The sequence below is a fragment of the Diabrotica virgifera genome, chromosome 7 (assembly GCF_917563875.1).
Source record: "Diabrotica virgifera virgifera chromosome 7, PGI_DIABVI_V3a".
Classification (NCBI taxonomy): domain Eukaryota; kingdom Metazoa; phylum Arthropoda; class Insecta; order Coleoptera; family Chrysomelidae; genus Diabrotica; species Diabrotica virgifera.
The window spans coordinates 162,543,996-162,560,630 of NC_065449.1; the positions used below are offsets into that span (position 1 = coordinate 162,543,996).

At 31.5% G+C, this 16,635-nt stretch overlaps 1 protein-coding gene and 1 long non-coding RNA gene across 2 annotated transcripts in view; one reads left to right on the top strand and one right to left on the bottom strand.

Moving 5' to 3' along the window:
* LOC114335425 (immediate early response 3-interacting protein 1-like) overlaps positions 1 to 16,635 on the bottom strand; it is a 73,951-nt gene that overhangs the window by 29,556 nt on the left and 27,760 nt on the right. Inside the window, exon 2 of the mRNA XM_028285664.2 lies at positions 3,367 to 3,578. Coding sequence (XP_028141465.1) covers positions 3,367 to 3,457 — 91 coding nt within the window. The 5' untranslated portion in view covers positions 3,458 to 3,578. The remainder of the gene's footprint in view (positions 1 to 3,366; positions 3,579 to 16,635) is intronic.
* On the top strand, positions 3,705 to 6,753 carry LOC114326778 (uncharacterized). The gene is made up of 2 exons (XR_003651895.2): positions 3,705 to 4,335; positions 6,514 to 6,753. It is a non-coding gene; the product is annotated as an uncharacterized LOC114326778 (long non-coding RNA).

Genomic DNA, 16,635 nt, shown 5'->3' on the forward strand with positions numbered 1-16,635 from the left:
TGAGAATTTTTTTGATCTAATACAACTATCAAGTGATATGGGCATAAAAGATTCTTTTAAGACGGAAGAAGATGGGTCAGTCCCTCTCTCAGGAATATGCGTTTTAAAAGTTACCAAAGAAAATCCTAGTCACATGCTATATAAAATGTCGTACAAAGAACAGGAATTTAAAACCATAAACGTTCTTCAAAGCAAACGACGACTTCCATCAGCACGTGACGTTACTCTAAAACAAGCTTACAAGAAGAAAGTGGGAATAAGTGAAAAAAAGAAAGCTGGCCTGCTCTCTCTTTTTGAAAAGAAAAAAGAATGTAGCGGTTATGCCACAATACTATAGGGATTTTTATGCTTGTAGAAACGGAAACTTGTAGAAACTTTCATTTTTTTTAATGAGAGCCCACATTTTGTTTTTTTATATTGGTATTGTACTATAACTGCGATTTTTTCATTAATTGTTGTTTAAACTCTAATAACACATCTAAACTGTTCCGTTTTATTGTCCCTAATAACCTTATAATTGTGAAATAGTACAAAATTTTTATAAAGTAAAGTATTATAACTCAAAATGGGGATGAAAAATATGAGTTGGGGGTGGTATATGGATTGGATGTAAAACCCATATTGTCAGTTAATACTGTAAGTTTTAATTATTCTGATGAAAAGGATATTTAATATTGTATTGCTTAAGTAATCCGATCTCGTAACCCATATCAATCTTTAATTGTCTTTTCTGTAAACTTAATGTTTTTGAAATATCATACTATTCTTCCCAATCAACGAAATGTACAATATAACTTTATAAAATACAATGAAACCTCGATATAACGGACATCTATTCAACGGACTTCGGATATAACAGACAAAAAATCCAGTTAAATGTAAAAAATTAAAAATGTTACAAACAAAAATTAAACATGCTTAACCCGTCTCCTGTATTTTATAAAAAATGTATGTAAAAATTTTATTATATCATAATGAGGACACATTTCTAATTATACTCGTAATTTTTTCAAACACATTTTCGTAATTTTGAAGAGTTGATTACAAAAAAAAACAGCAAACTTCAAAAGTGCAAACACAATGATTCGAGAGCAAGCATGTCGATATCAAACAACAAAGTCATTTCATCATCTCACCAAGAATGTCCAGAACCTCCGAAGAAAATTATATAAAATTTTGTTTGTTTTGTATTTTTTATTTATATCTAAACCCAGTGTACATATTTGCAAAAAAAGTTTTTTGATTTATTTTAAACTTATTTTTATATAACGTACTTTCGGCTTTAAGGGGGCGGTATGGTTTGAAATATTTAAATTTTTTTATTATTTCAAATAAAAGTGCATACTTTCAAGAATACTCTCTGAAAATTTCAGATTGATCGGAGTAAAATTACCCGAGATACAGAGTGTTGAATATCCCTACCTTCGAGCCGCTCTGCCGCAGCTTCGCGCCAGCACGCTTGAGCGTAGTGAGAAACGTTAAACAACTGTTCGCCTTCTCTTTTGTAGAGTACTCCGCAACTTAAAAAACATATTCCAATGTTCATCACTTTACGATTTGGCAGACAAATAAGAAGATGAAGATACAGTTGTCAAAACTTTACACGCATTTTTCTCAAAACTGCTTTTTCAAATGCGGTGGACATTGTAACTGAAAAACTACTTAACCGATCTGCCTGAAATTTTGCATAGATTGTCGAGATACTTGTTGTTTTGTGCTTATTTTTTGTTCAACAATATTAAATCTGTTGGTTTTCACAAAATTTTTATCAAAAATTTCGTATTTTTCACTTCTGAGTGATACCAAAAATTCAAAAATTATTAAAAATAAAAAAAACTCGACGTTGCTACCTCGTGAAACTCATAAGCCAATTAAATATTTTTGAATTTTTTGTTTCGTTTAATCCAGTGATGAGTTCTGATGTCCACCGCAAAATCCATTTTTTTTGAGCTGCCTGCCAAAATTTGTCACCAATGGCTTATTTTTCAATATTTTGGATTAAATTTTTTCTTAAATATTCTTCGAATTGTACTTCATATGTTTATTTAATTTAAAAATAAAATAATTCTACCATAGCTTCGAAAAAAATTCACAAAAATGTGCTTGATATGTTGATTTCAAACCATACCCCCTCCTTAACGGACATGCCTTCCCCCCAATTAGTCCATCCTATCGAGGTTTTACTGTACTTCCCTGATAGTAGCCATTTTCCTAATTATTACATTGACAGTACATATCAATGATATTACATATTTGTACCGTGCAAGTTCAGAAAAGCGACACCTGGTTTCTACGCTCTGTACTTTTATTCGCACTTTTAATTATATTGGCCAATCATATGGTCCTGTTTACTGGATAATTGTCAAAGTCCAAAAAAAATAATAAGAAGAAAAAATAAGATTTAGGTTAGTTATTAAAACGGAAACAATTGTATGTAGTAAATAGAATTAGTTATTAAAATTCAGTACTGCAAGCAAAATACAATTAATTAAATTTACCTTTATATAATAATTGCATATCATATCAATATTGTGGAGCAATATATAATTTTTCTTCTTAAATGACAATAGTTATGAAATGTACGTCAATTTGACAATTTCAATTGACAATATGAATTATTTAAGAAAGTTGCAATATTTCTCCACTATTCGCGCATGATCGTTTCGCGTATCCCTTCCAAGTACTTGCACACCGCGAATAGACATAATATGTTTCACTTAATGTTTTGATCTAACTTGTTTGCAAATGAATCATGACTGTGCAAATTTATAATGGAACAACTATACTACATATATACTTTGTTTTGTAAAATAACTTTGGTCTTAGTAGGTAATATAACAATAATGGGAAATGAGACCTTCAATCTGATTGTTTTCTAGTTTTAATTTTTGTCTTGATTTTCATTATATTACGAAAGATCAAAAATTTACCCAGCCTCTCTTAGAATGTCTTAAATACATTTAAGAATATAAACTTCAAACTAAGTGATATCCATAGGCACATTCATTGTATTTTCTTAAAACTGATCAAATCTCATAACTCCTGCAATTTTTTTTCCTGGTTTTCATATATTTTATTTGTATGCTCTAGTACTCTAGTCCAGTGGTTTTCAACCTTTTATGTCTGGCGACCCACCTTCTGATGTTTTTTCATATTCGCGACCCATCTCTCACCCATGATGATAGAAAAAAATAAGGAACAGACTATACAGCTACTGTAAGAGCCACATCGTGACCCACTAGTGGGTCCACCGGTTGGGAAACGCTGCTCTAGTCCATTATTTTAGATTTTAGACAATACACATCAAAATTTACATATTTTTAATTGTATCAGTTTTCTATTTAAGGATTGATAAATTCCACTTACTTTTACTTAGAAATCTTTCCTCGTTCAAAATGCAAACTGCGTTTAAAAATAACAGAGATGCTTCAAATAAATTCCAAAGTGAAAATGCCATTATTGCAAATTATTATACTAAATCTATTTTATTTATTTCAATTAGTTAAATTTAAATAAATACACATCAGTTCAAATTGTAGTTGTCAGCACATCACTGTCACTGTCATTTGTGTCCTAACCTAAAAATAATTGACATTTAAGCACAGAACATAAAATAGTATAAAACTAAAATATTCCTACAGTTAAGATACAGTTGGTTCAATATAAATCCCGATGTACGTCATTACCTACGTCACAGATTTAAGTTGACATTGCCAAATTGCAAAAAAATTCTTGAATTCATTTTTTAAATGAAATATAATCATTAAATCAAATATATTAGGTCTGTTCCTTTGTTTTTTAGTGTTACACTTTTGAGTGTAAGTGTACGAAATTCTATGGACATTTGAGTGTAAAATGACAGCGGATGTGACAGCGGCTCATGACAGCGGACAGTATTAAACGAAAATTATCGGTGTGCCAATCAAGCAAAGGGACAAGGAACTTCCGAATATGGCCTAACTGGGGGCACATAACATAACATAACCTAATCCTAATATTTACATTTGTAAAGAATATCCTGTTTGTTTTTATTGTCGATTGTGCAGCGAAATTGTGTGCAGCAAATGTAGTTTATCGCCTACAGAACTGAATTAGTCCATAGCAGTTATCAGTTTTTCTTTCTTGGGAAGCTTATACATGTAACTTGTATTGTTGTAAATTGTGGGAGTAGGGCAGACAGGGAAAAGTCTTATTTTGTACTGTTCCCAAGGCTCCCCATGCAATACATTTAAATGAATTATCCAAACAAAGCCGGGGACAATGGATAAAAGCCACAAGAAGAACAGATATAAGGGAACTAAAATTAAAATATGAAAAGTAAACATTTTATAAGTGGTAAGTTTAATGTAATTCAATTAATAAGGATTTTAAATGTCTACAATAATAATAAAGATGTGATAATTCAAGCTTAATTATTAGGAAAGCCAGCCATGTTTCACTTCCATGAAGCAGAGAAGGGAGGTATATAATATACTGTCCCTTTTGTCTTCTCACTAATTTCTCTTTTGCTAATGAAACCTGTAGTGAGGGAGTGATATAATCGTGATGTTTTAGCAATTCTGTTGTTCATTTTTTTTTGCATTTTTTGACTATTATAGTTTATAAATATTCAAAATCATTCATATGTTCTACTAAATTTCCGTCTAGGTTTATATGGATTTCTCTCAGTGTCTTGGAAATAAGTAAAGTTTTAGTCTTTGCTAATTTTATTTTCATTCCTTTGTCTGCAAGTTCTCTCGTCTATAAATTTAGGTTGCTTTGTAAAGATTTCTCTGAACTTGGTATCAATGCAATGTCATCTGCAGATACACATTTACTCAGAGTTATACTTTTTAATCAATGGTAACCTAAATCTAATTTTCGGGACTCTACTGCATTTTTTTTATTGGTTCATTCATATATATATATAATATAATGAATAGCAGTGAGCTTAAAACTCCACCTTGCCTTACTCCTTGTGTATTAGCAAATTTGTTTGATTCACAGTTTAATGCTCGCACAATGTTCCAGTACATAAATTTTACTTGCATCAATTAGTTCTCCTCCAACATCGAACAGTTCAAGCCCTTTCCAAATGTGATGTCCGGGTACCTTGTCAAAGGCTTTTTCCATTGTCTTATAGTAAAGATATGATCTTGGACACTGTGCCCGGTCAGAAACCTTTTTGTGCATCGTCTAGTTGATGTTCCACTTTCTTTCTCAGTCTCATCTCCAGTGTTCATTCATAAATCTTAGCCAGTACACTTAGCATGAAAATACCTCGATAATTTGAACATTACTTTTTTACCTCCCTTCTTTACCAGAAGAGCCATTACTGCTGTTGCCCAATCTTCTGGGATGCATTTCTGTTTCCAAATTGTTATCAGTAATTTGTGTAAGTAGTGTAATGCAGATTCCCCCATATATTTCAACAATCGTGTTTTGATATTATCTATTCCTGCCACTACCATTTTTCATTTTTGCAATGGCTTCCGTTAATTCTTCCATGGTTATTTCATTACTCAACTCTTTGGAATATTTACTCCATCTATTAACTATATCTTGTAGTTGGGTAAGTGTTTCTCCATTTTATTTTTTTTTATTTGCACGACAGTACTACCTGATTTACCTCTCATTTTTTCAGACCTTAATAGAACAATTTTTGGTTTGTCCTACTACTGTCTTACTCCATCTTTTCTCCAAATCTCTCCCACTGTTCCAATTTAGCTTTTTTAACTTTTTCTTTCACAAGCTTCCTTGCTTATTAACTGTTATTTTCTAGATAAGCTCTCCATGGTACTTTCTTTTCTTTCACAGCTATTTTTATCTCTTCGCTCCACCAACTAGTCCTTTTTTTTTTGACTACTTTTATTCAATAAAAATATTAAAATACTCTTGTGATAGTGAAGAGACAGTTTATGTTTCCTTTCGATCCAGAGGCGATACACAATCTCCAGACAGTTGTTTCTGCCTTACGGCGTCCCCAGTGGAGCTGCCTGCACACCTCTGAATCAAAACGAAATCAAATTGTCTATTTAAGTGGAATTTCAAAAATAGTTATCTACTATTAGGATGCTTCAGCGATATCTCTTAAAGAAAAGAGAAAAGTCCCAGATACAAAATTCACTATTAAAATAGTAAATAATTATTTAAATCTGAAACTTTTCTTAGTGGAACCCCTTTCTGGTACATCCTTAATCTCTTTTTGACTTTTACAATTTCGGACTTTGAATTATCTTTCTGATCTTTTTTCTAGATTAATGAAAGCAGAATGTAACTGTATACTGCAGAGTCCTTTTCCCTTTCTTTATTCATCATCTCTTATCTTATAAATTGTAAAAGTCAGAGATTAAGGATGTTACCAGAAAGAAGTTCCAATAAGAAAAGTGTCAGATATAAATAATTATTTACTATTTTTATTTTAATAGTGAATTTTATATCTGGGACTTTTCTTTATTCTTGTGATACTTTCCACATTTTTATGATTTTTTTATGGTACACAATGTAGAATTTTTATTTATGTCTTTGTTTTAGGAACAACCACCAGATATTTAAAAGGTATAAAAAGAAGAAACTGCTGGAATTTCAAAACAAATGTGTTTGACTAGTAAAGATTTGGATAAATAACAGGAGTTACTTTGGGCTATAGCTACGTGCAGATTTATTTCCTTGTGGCTTCCTATGTTAATTCTTGTTAATTATACACTTAAATATGTTTTTAGTCTCAGGAAGATTTTATATTTGATTATTTTTGAATAAACATTATTATTATTATTACCTTAATTTCCATTAAATAAATTAACTGTAATCAATAAAGTAATCGTTTAATTGTTAATAAATTATCAAGTATGATTCCCAAATATTTTATTTGTTTGACACCTTCTATGGGCTGATTGTGAGATTATAGTTAAGGTACCAAGGGTATTATAAGGATAATAACACTTGAGGTCAATGGTGTATATACCGAGGGCCTTTGGCCTGAGGGATATAAGTTGACTGAAAGCGATATTATCGTTAATACCCGTGGTGCCTTCAACATTTAATGTCCGACTAAATTATTTTTTATAGGCAAAAAATTGAAGGAATTTTGAATTAATTAGTTTTCAAATAAGTACGTTTACCAGCAATAGTCGTAACGTAATTGTGGTAACCATAGTTTTACTTGGGTTGTTATTTGTCAACTTGACAGTATTTAACTAGTTATTTAAATTTAATACCCTAGGGCGTAATTTTTCAAAATAATGCCCTAGAGCCTAGGGCATTATATCATACTTAACTGACTTCGAAATCATGTCATTATTTATCAAACTGACTTCAAAATCATGTCATTATTTGTCAAATAATATACCAGTCGGACATTAATATTATTACAGTAGAACCTCGATTATCTGTCAGGGCACCGGACCAAGGGTATGACGGATAATCGAAAAGACGGTTAACAGAACATTAAAAAAAAAATAAAAATTCATAGTACAACTCTCAAATTTCATTTGTATGGTTTGTTTGACAATATAAGAGAGATTTGTGTTCATACAATCAAATCAATTTAAAATATTCTGAAATTTGTGTTTGTTTTACTGCTGCTTCATATTTTGCGACGGCTGAATTTCTTAATCGGCATAAGGCATAAGATCATGCAATCTACTTTATTGGCTTCTTCTTGTTGAGAATACCACTCGATGAATTATTGCATATGCGATGCAGCTTCTCTAGATTATTTACGCAAATCTTTGTCAGTTACAATATAGCTACAGGTTCATCAATATAGCTACAGTCAAGCTTCCTTGTGTCCAAGCATCAATATAGCTACTGTGTCAGCTTCCGAATAGGTTTGGTCCGCCTTTGTTGCCATTTCAATGAGTTCTTTATCTGTCAGCAATGGATAGCCGTTTGTGTCCTCATCACAAATCAAATTACCTTTTTTTTTATTTTTTTGCATTTAAATGATTGCTAATGTATAACTCAATACAACTTCTGTATGTACCCTGACGGTTAACAGAGGTGATGGTTAATGGAGAGACGGATAATCAAGGTTCCACTGTACATGATTTCAAAGTAAGTTATATTATAATGCCCTAGGGCGTTATTTTTCAATATTTATTTTGAAAAATAATGCCCTAGCTAGGGTATTAAATTCAAATAACTAGTTAAATACTGTTGAGTTGACACAATTACGTTACAACTGTTGCTGGTAAATGTACTTATTTAAAAACTAATTAATTCAAAATTCCTTAAATTTTTTTGCCTATAAAGAATAATTTAGTCAGACATTAAATGTTGAAGGCACCACGGGTATTAAAGATAATATCGCTTTCAGTGAATGTTTATCCCTTTAGACCCTTTTAACCCTTAACAAAATGGTTTTATTTTCAATAGAGAGTTATTGCCACCGGCAAATAAAGGATCCTTTATTACAGGATACTTTAATAAAGGACAAATACAGGACGGGTCTAAAAGAGTGGTATTGCAAACGCAGTTAAAGAATCTTTTATTTTGACAAATGACATGAAATATTTTTGTAAATATAAAAATAACCTATAAAATTCCATTTGTCGATATAAATTAAAATAAGATAATTGAAGAGTAAAACGTTAAATTTAATTATTTTGTCATTTAAAGATGTTTAGAGAACAACATAATATATCCCATATAATACTCATCGTTCAATAATATGGAAGTGCAATAAATTGGAAATACTATTTTAGGAGTTTTTAAATACTTTTGCATTATGGGTATATGTAATGGGGAATTTCTGGAGAATATATTATTAGGGAATAGTGGATATCCATTCCTCAACTACAACTACCGAATGACACCATTCCAGAATTTTCAGACAGAAGTTGTGTTTTTATAATCCATCACAAATCCCTTCAAGAATTGTTATTGAAAGAACATTTGGTATTGTGAAGAGATTTCCCATTTTACCATATGTAATGAGATGCAAGTTACCTTTTATTCAAAGAATAATATCAGCTTGTTCAGTTTTACATATTGCAGTAGTACATAATAGAGAAAACGTTGAAATACTGGCAAATGAGTGTGCTGTTGATATTGATATAGAAGCTGTGGCAGTACATTTTCAACCAGGAGCTAATCTAATGCGACTAAATTGTGTGTGTGTTTGTTTAAAATTATTGTTCGACATTTAAAGCTAGCACTTAAACTAATTTTATTTTTATTGGACTGCAGTTTGTTAATAAGTTTATAAATAAATATAAATATTATATTGGTGACTGATTTTAAGTATTTTATGATCATTAGCAGGTTTTAAATAATAAATTTATAAATATGTACATACATGCTATTGGCGTTTGATCTTTTATCCATTATGGCCCTCTCTTTCTTTCTTTTCACCTCTGGATAACTAGTTATCAGGAAGTTTATCTGACAGATTAGATACTAATAGATATCTGACAGAGAAAAACTTCCCGTTAACTAGTTATCCGGAGCTGAAAAGACAGATACTAAGGATACTGTTATATAAACTTCCCAATAATTAGTTATCTGAAAATGAAAAGACCTCTAATCTGTCAGATAAACTTCCCGATATACAAAAAGATAATAGAAGAATTAAGCTTTATGCTGGTTTTTATTAATTTTTTTGGCAATGTTTAAATAAACAAATACTGATGGCATGAAATGGATCACGAACAAGGAGGAATGAAGAAGGAATTGGAGATTGTGTTTACCATTAAACGCATAAAACTGCAGTATCTGGGACACATATGATAAATCAGCACCGTTACTCCCTGCTGCAGTACATATTGCAAGGTACAGTCAAAGGTAAGCGAAGACCTGGTAGAGGGAGAATATATCAATGGAACTGTTTCGAATCGCAGCTAGCAAGGTTACGATTGCTATATGATTTCCAACATTCGAAACGGATAAGAACCAAAAGAAGAAGATGGCATGAAAATGAAAGTGTATTAATACTTTTGATTAAAAACTTTATAGATTCTAATCTATAAAAGATTAAATTTTCAAAAATAAATACTTGAACCTTTGTTTTATTTTGTTAACCTGTTGTTATATATCTGTTGAATAGAACTCTATTTTGAATCTAGAATTTTAACAAATCCTAACTTTCATTAAAATTTATTGATCTTATATCTTCAATCTCTTATATCTTCAATAAATATTTATTTCTATAGAAAAATGTAAAATATATTGAGTTTAATAAATGAGTTACTGATATTTTAAGTCTGATCATTGTAATTAGTAACAATTTAAAATTATTTACATAATATTCCTTTTTACAACTTCTTGTAATAACTCAAGCTTCAATAAAATGTTCTTTTCTATATTCGTTTGGGTCAAAACATCAATAATCTATATCTCAGAATATTACTTAGAGTTGTTTTTAATAAATAAAACCCAACATACAACTTTAATGATGAAAGTTTAATCAAATATCAATCCCACAATACATAAATTATCAATCCAAAGAAGCGACAAGATAAATTCAAAATACAAGTGAAGTTACACCTTTCTTCACATTTTTGACACGTTATGTCAAAATAAAGGAACTTTTATTAAAATAAAGGTGTCCTCTAATTTTCCTTAAATACAGGCGGCCTGTATTTTATTAAAAGACAAAAATAAAAGACGCAATACTGCGCATGCTTATATGTCAAAATAAAGGATCTTTTATTATAGGTCGACTTAAAAGACGTTGGCAATAACTCTCTAATAGTAAACCTTCGTTCCTTTCCTTCAAAAATAGCATAAAACTATAATTTTAACAAACTGGACAATGACATACGATAAATGTCATTAGAATATAAATATTTTTGACTTATTCCAGGACGATGAACTTGCCAAATACCCAAGTAGGTGGAGGCCAATAAACTAAAGAAGGAGAAGAAGAATATACCTAAATATAAGGTTGTGTCTAGGTATACGTTACCGTGTACGCAAATAAAAAAGAGTGTCAGTAATTTCTTATTTTTTATTTGTTTAGTGTTTGTTTTTAAATTAACTACGGAGTGTGGACAATTATTTAGTTCTTTTAATGAGTTTAAGAACATTTTAAAACAGTACGAAAACGATAAGAGACTATAAAAATATATATTTTTTTTAGTTATAAATGAAATAGTATGTATTACCGTAAAAGATTAAAATAAAAAGAAGACCTAAAGCTTTCACAATAATAATTAACTTATTCTGAAGCTATTATCCTTGAGGCATTTTTGTAATCAACTATTCTAAATAGGAACTAAGCCACAATTTAACCAAAAAATGATTTTATTAACGTTTCGACGTCTAAATCGGACGTCGTTGTCAAAATACAAAATATTATTAAATTAACGCTGTGTCTAGATACACGCTAACGTGTACGCAAATAAAAAAGTTAGGTACACGCGAATTAAAATTCATCAAGCCAGTGACGTCATTATTTAGCGTGCGCGGTGACTTTAGGTTTGTTCCAACACGACCGAGAACCGTCACGAAACGGTAACGCTTCTGCGCAGTAAACAAAATCCGTTCCAACAAAAATATGATCGTCATCGGATCGTCCTTCCCACTGTTCCAACAAGAATTGTGATCTTTCGGTGACCGTTTCGTGATGATCATTTCAGTAATCGGGCAAATGCATAATGTGCTGGTTGGACTGACTTGCGCACTAGGATTTAATTCTTTAAAGTTTTTGAGCCTTTGATCGACTAAAAGCACACAAGCTGTCACCAACAAAAATGACAAATATATGATTACCGTCATGGGACGATAACTGGGCGATACAATTACGAACATGCGCACAACAAACGGTACAAGTAGTTTCGTGACGGTTTCTGGACCGTCCAAAAGTTCATGTTGGAACAAACCTTTTATATTTTGGTACACGCTATTTTGATATTTTTAGTGTTTGTTGTTTGTTTGATAGAAAATACTTTTATTAAGGGAAGGGGAAGGGAAGCAAAACTATTCAGATGTTTCAAACTTAATTGTAACAAAACAATATGCATATAAAAGTATATATTCAGGTTACCAAAATAAATATTAGTTAACATGATATATACAAAATACTGCTAAAATAATTTTTATACGTAAGTTAATTATACCAGTTTATATTGGTGTTTATTTTTATTTATACAGGGAGTTGAAATTTTTACGATTTTCATAGAAAATTGGTTATAACTTTGTAAATACCCTGTATAACATAATAAACCTTTATATTTTTGTGATATGGAAGTTAAGAAGATTTCGAACATAAAATAAAATATAGGGTGTTCCATTTAAAAAACATAAGTTTGGTCCGCCAGTATATTATCGAACGCCCTGTAACATTCTAACTAATTTTAGTAATTTTGTAATATGAAGCTCAAAGTTTGCTAAAATTTTTGATACTAACTTTTATTGCTATCTATTACTATAGCGGATCTACTGAGCTTTATCAGACTAATCAATCGCCCCGTATATTTTATCTTATTACTTCTGCTACCGTTAATCACGAATTTTTGTCTCTTATCTTTTTCTTACTGTTTTAGAATGTTGTTAAACTCCTTAAAAGAACTAAATAATTGTCCACACTCCATATAGTTAATTTAAAAAAAAAAACACTAAACAAGTAAAAAATAAGGAAACTCTTTACAAATCAATATTAAAGTGTAAACATAAGGCGATTAGACAAATTCTAACCACACTCTGACACTCGCGATACTTGCAGATACTTAATACCACAGCATACACGCGGCTCAAATTAGCGTGTACCAAAAAAACCCAGTCATAGTACACGCTAAATAATGACGTCACTGACTTGATGACGTTTAAGCGTGTACCTAACTTTTTTATTTGCGTACACGTTAGCGTGTACCTAGACACAGCGTTAAATTAAACAAAATGGTGTTGCTTAGTAAAAAATGTTTCTAATAATTTATTTAATCTGACTAATTTTTGTATTTTGACAATGACATCCGATTTGGACGTCGAAACGTTAAAAAAATCATTTTTTTAGTTAAATTGTGGCTTATTTCCCATTTAGAATAGTTGATTATAATAATTAACTTACGTATAAAAATTATTTTAGCAATATTTTGTACGTGTCATATCAACTAAATACATATATTTATTTTGCTAACCTAAATATATACTTTTATATATACATTGATTTATTACAATTAAGTTTGAAACATCTAAATAGTTCTGCTTCTCTTCCCTTAACAAGTATTTTTCTATCAAATAAACACTAAACATATCAAAATAGCATATACCAAAATATACAGTCACTGCGCACGTTAAATAATGAAGTCACTGGCTTGATCAAGTTTAATTCGCGTGTACCTAACTTTTTTTATTTGCGTACACGTTAGAGTGTACCTAGACACAGCGAAATATAACCATGGATGACCGAAGTTAAGTTTAACGTTTGAGCATGTTTGAGGTAAAGTTAAGATAACTCTCAGGAATAACGTGCTCATAACTGTATAGGTAAAATTTGGTGTGATGTATCGCTCCCAGTTATGAAATTATATATCATCAACGTTATATTAGAAAGAAGTTTTGAGGAACAAATTTTGAAGTAACAAAGAGAACCTTATGTACAAATAGTACAAGTTGGAGTGAGCGCGATAGATTGTTCCGAACATACCCGTCGTCGGCTACTGTCGATGACCGAACAGCAAACAGCTGTTTGGGTTCCTTGGTGTTTCTAAGTTGCTTTCAAACGGTAGATAGAAACAGGGTTGCCAGATTGGTGTATTTTCCCAAAATTTTGGGTTAATTTGAAAGCATCTATTGAAATTTTTCTAAGCAGAAATTGTAGTGGGATTTTTTGGGGGCGGAAAATTATGGATGATTTTAAGGGGTCATGGTAAATTAAATTTGCGAATGTACATAGAACTGTATATTATACTCCCATATAATCGAAGACGATAGGAACTATGAATTATTTCCATGGCCCTCGTTGATATTGTAGTATGAATTTTGCTTTACTGTTCTCTTCATTTGACTAATAATTTATTAAAATGCGGCAACAATTTAAATTTGGGGACTTTGGGGTATTTGAGCTTCAATTTCAGGGAATTTCAATTTCTAAGTGGGGGATTTATAAAATATCATCTGGCAACTCTGGATAGAAAGCTCAGTAGGTACTTAAAATAAAATTTCAACTTATATCGATCGATTTGATTTTTGTATAATTTTTAAAATTGTATTACCCTTCGATTCTTAATTATTAAATTACTAGCTTCTAAATTCACTTGATTTCTGTCTAAAAACAAGTCAAAAGATGAACCTAACCTTGCATAACTACAGAGTTATCTCATAACTTGAGGTTTAACGTCGCGTTATAAAGTGACCAGATAACTCAAGAACTGTCAAGAAATAACGCAAATAGTTAAGTTAAGTATGATACATCACACCAATTCGATGGTTATAACATAACTACAGGATAACTTTACGTTAACTTCGGTCATCCATCACAGGGCAGAATAACTAATGTAAAACTATGTGACGTCACGGGTCGTATGAACTATTTTATACCGCAGAAGACTTTAAATATGTATTTCTAAGTTATTACGAGTTTTTGAAGCGTGAAATTTTGGAAATCTCATTTTTAAACAAAACTGAACATTATTATGTAACAAAAAAAATGTGCAAGTTCCCTATTAGCAAAATAACATTAAACTTCAATGTATTCGAAAAGAATTTAGTGTCGAGATTCCAGTCAAAATATCTGTCAAAGATAAAATATAAAATACAACCGCGAACAATTCAAAGTAATCGGACATTACGAATGATTACGAACCATTACGAACTTGCCGGTCTCCAGTTACGTCACGACTTCCGGATGTGCAATATATTATCGTGTTATTTATAGTATCATGATTTTAATAATGTCAAAAATTATTAGATTATGTAATGACATACAGAGATATAAATGAATTGGGCCATATTGGTAGGGGAGCCCATAAGCGGGGATTTTTGCAGTTACTCGAGCGCGTCAGAAACTCACATGGGGAGAAACCTTATACCTACTCTGTGTACCCCTACCATATATTGGATCTTAATACAGGGGAATATTCGTTAAGGGGATCCAAAAAAAAATCTACCCCGAGAATAACTCGAAATTGTCAGATTAAGATAAGGTAAGTTAAGTAGTTAAGTACATGCAGAACAGTATATATATTTAAAAAATCTGACGGTATGAGTTTGAAAGGAAATGGGTGAGTCACAAAGCTTCACAAGAAAAAAACGAATATTACGAGAAATAAACGTCACATCGAAAAACTAAAAATTACGTCAATATTTTTCAAAAATTTATCGAATGATACCAAACACGACCCCTACGGAGAGGAGTGGGGGATAAATTTAAAATTTTAAATAGGAACCCCGCAAAATGAACATCAGATCTAAAAAATGCAAAATACACGTCGTATTCAATATTTTGACACCAAACACGACCCCCCACGGAGGTGGTGTGGGGCAGTGGTTCCCAAAGTTTTTTAGTTCGCGGCGCACTTAATAAACTGGAATTTTTCCGCGGCGCCCTGAGTCAAAATATTGATTTAACGTCTAACTTTAACTGTAGTTAATACGGTTTCTGTTGCAGTTGATATGGTTAGGTTAATTTAATAATAATGAAGCATACTTTAAATTCACAAACAATTTATTGAAAAAATAATTACAGTAATTAATGGGATAAATGAGCTTGTTCTTGTTCATTACACAACTTTTCAAATCTCGGAATCAAACTGGACACAGCTACCATCATTTCTTGTTCCACGTTAATTTTCGCACGGTATTTACTTTTTATTACAGCGACGGCCGAAAACCCAACTTCGCACAAATAGGATGTTGCAAATGGAATTAAGATGCGCAGAGCTTTACCACTCAGCAGCGGATATTCATCTTTTACTGATATCCAAAAATCAGTTAGTTCCGTGCAGCCAAACTTTGTCTTCAACGTATTGTCGCAAGCCAAATCAATGAGATTTTCTTCTTCTAAAGAAGTAAATTCAGAAGGAGCTTCCGCTCTAAATGGATCTTGAATCATTGCAAACTGGTCGATATTATCAGCTTGAAAGTATTTTTCGAACCATTTGATAAGCTCTGATAAGTGATCCGCAAAAATAGATTTAATATTGCAAGAGATATTAACTTCATTGGAGATAATAAACTCCTGCAACAAGGGACAACAATCATTGATATTATTATCATTAATTTTTCTCTTCCATACTTCTAATTTTTTTCTGAAAGCTGAAATCTTCTCCGCCAATTTTAAAATGTGCGTGTTGCGGCCTTGCAGGGAGAGATTCAACGCATTTAACTTTTCAAAGATATCACATAAGTATGCTAGTTGAATCAAAAAATCCGTTTCTACAAAGTACTTGGCAATCTGGTGTTTTTCTTCTTCAAGAAAAATGTACATTTCTTGCCGTAATTGGAACGTACGAAACAAAACATTACCGCGAGAGAGCCATCGTGAGTGGCAGTAGTATAACAGAGACGTGTGTTCTGCACTCATATCCTCACACATTTTTTTGAAAAACCTTGCTTTCACCGGCCTAGTTTTTATATAATTTACCACAGTTACCACACGTTCTAAGACCAAATTTAGTGAAGGACTCAGATTCTTTGATGCAAGCGCTTCTCTATGAATGATGCAATGGGTCCATACTGAATCCGGAGCTTTGTTTCGAGCAAGCGCCTGTAATCCTT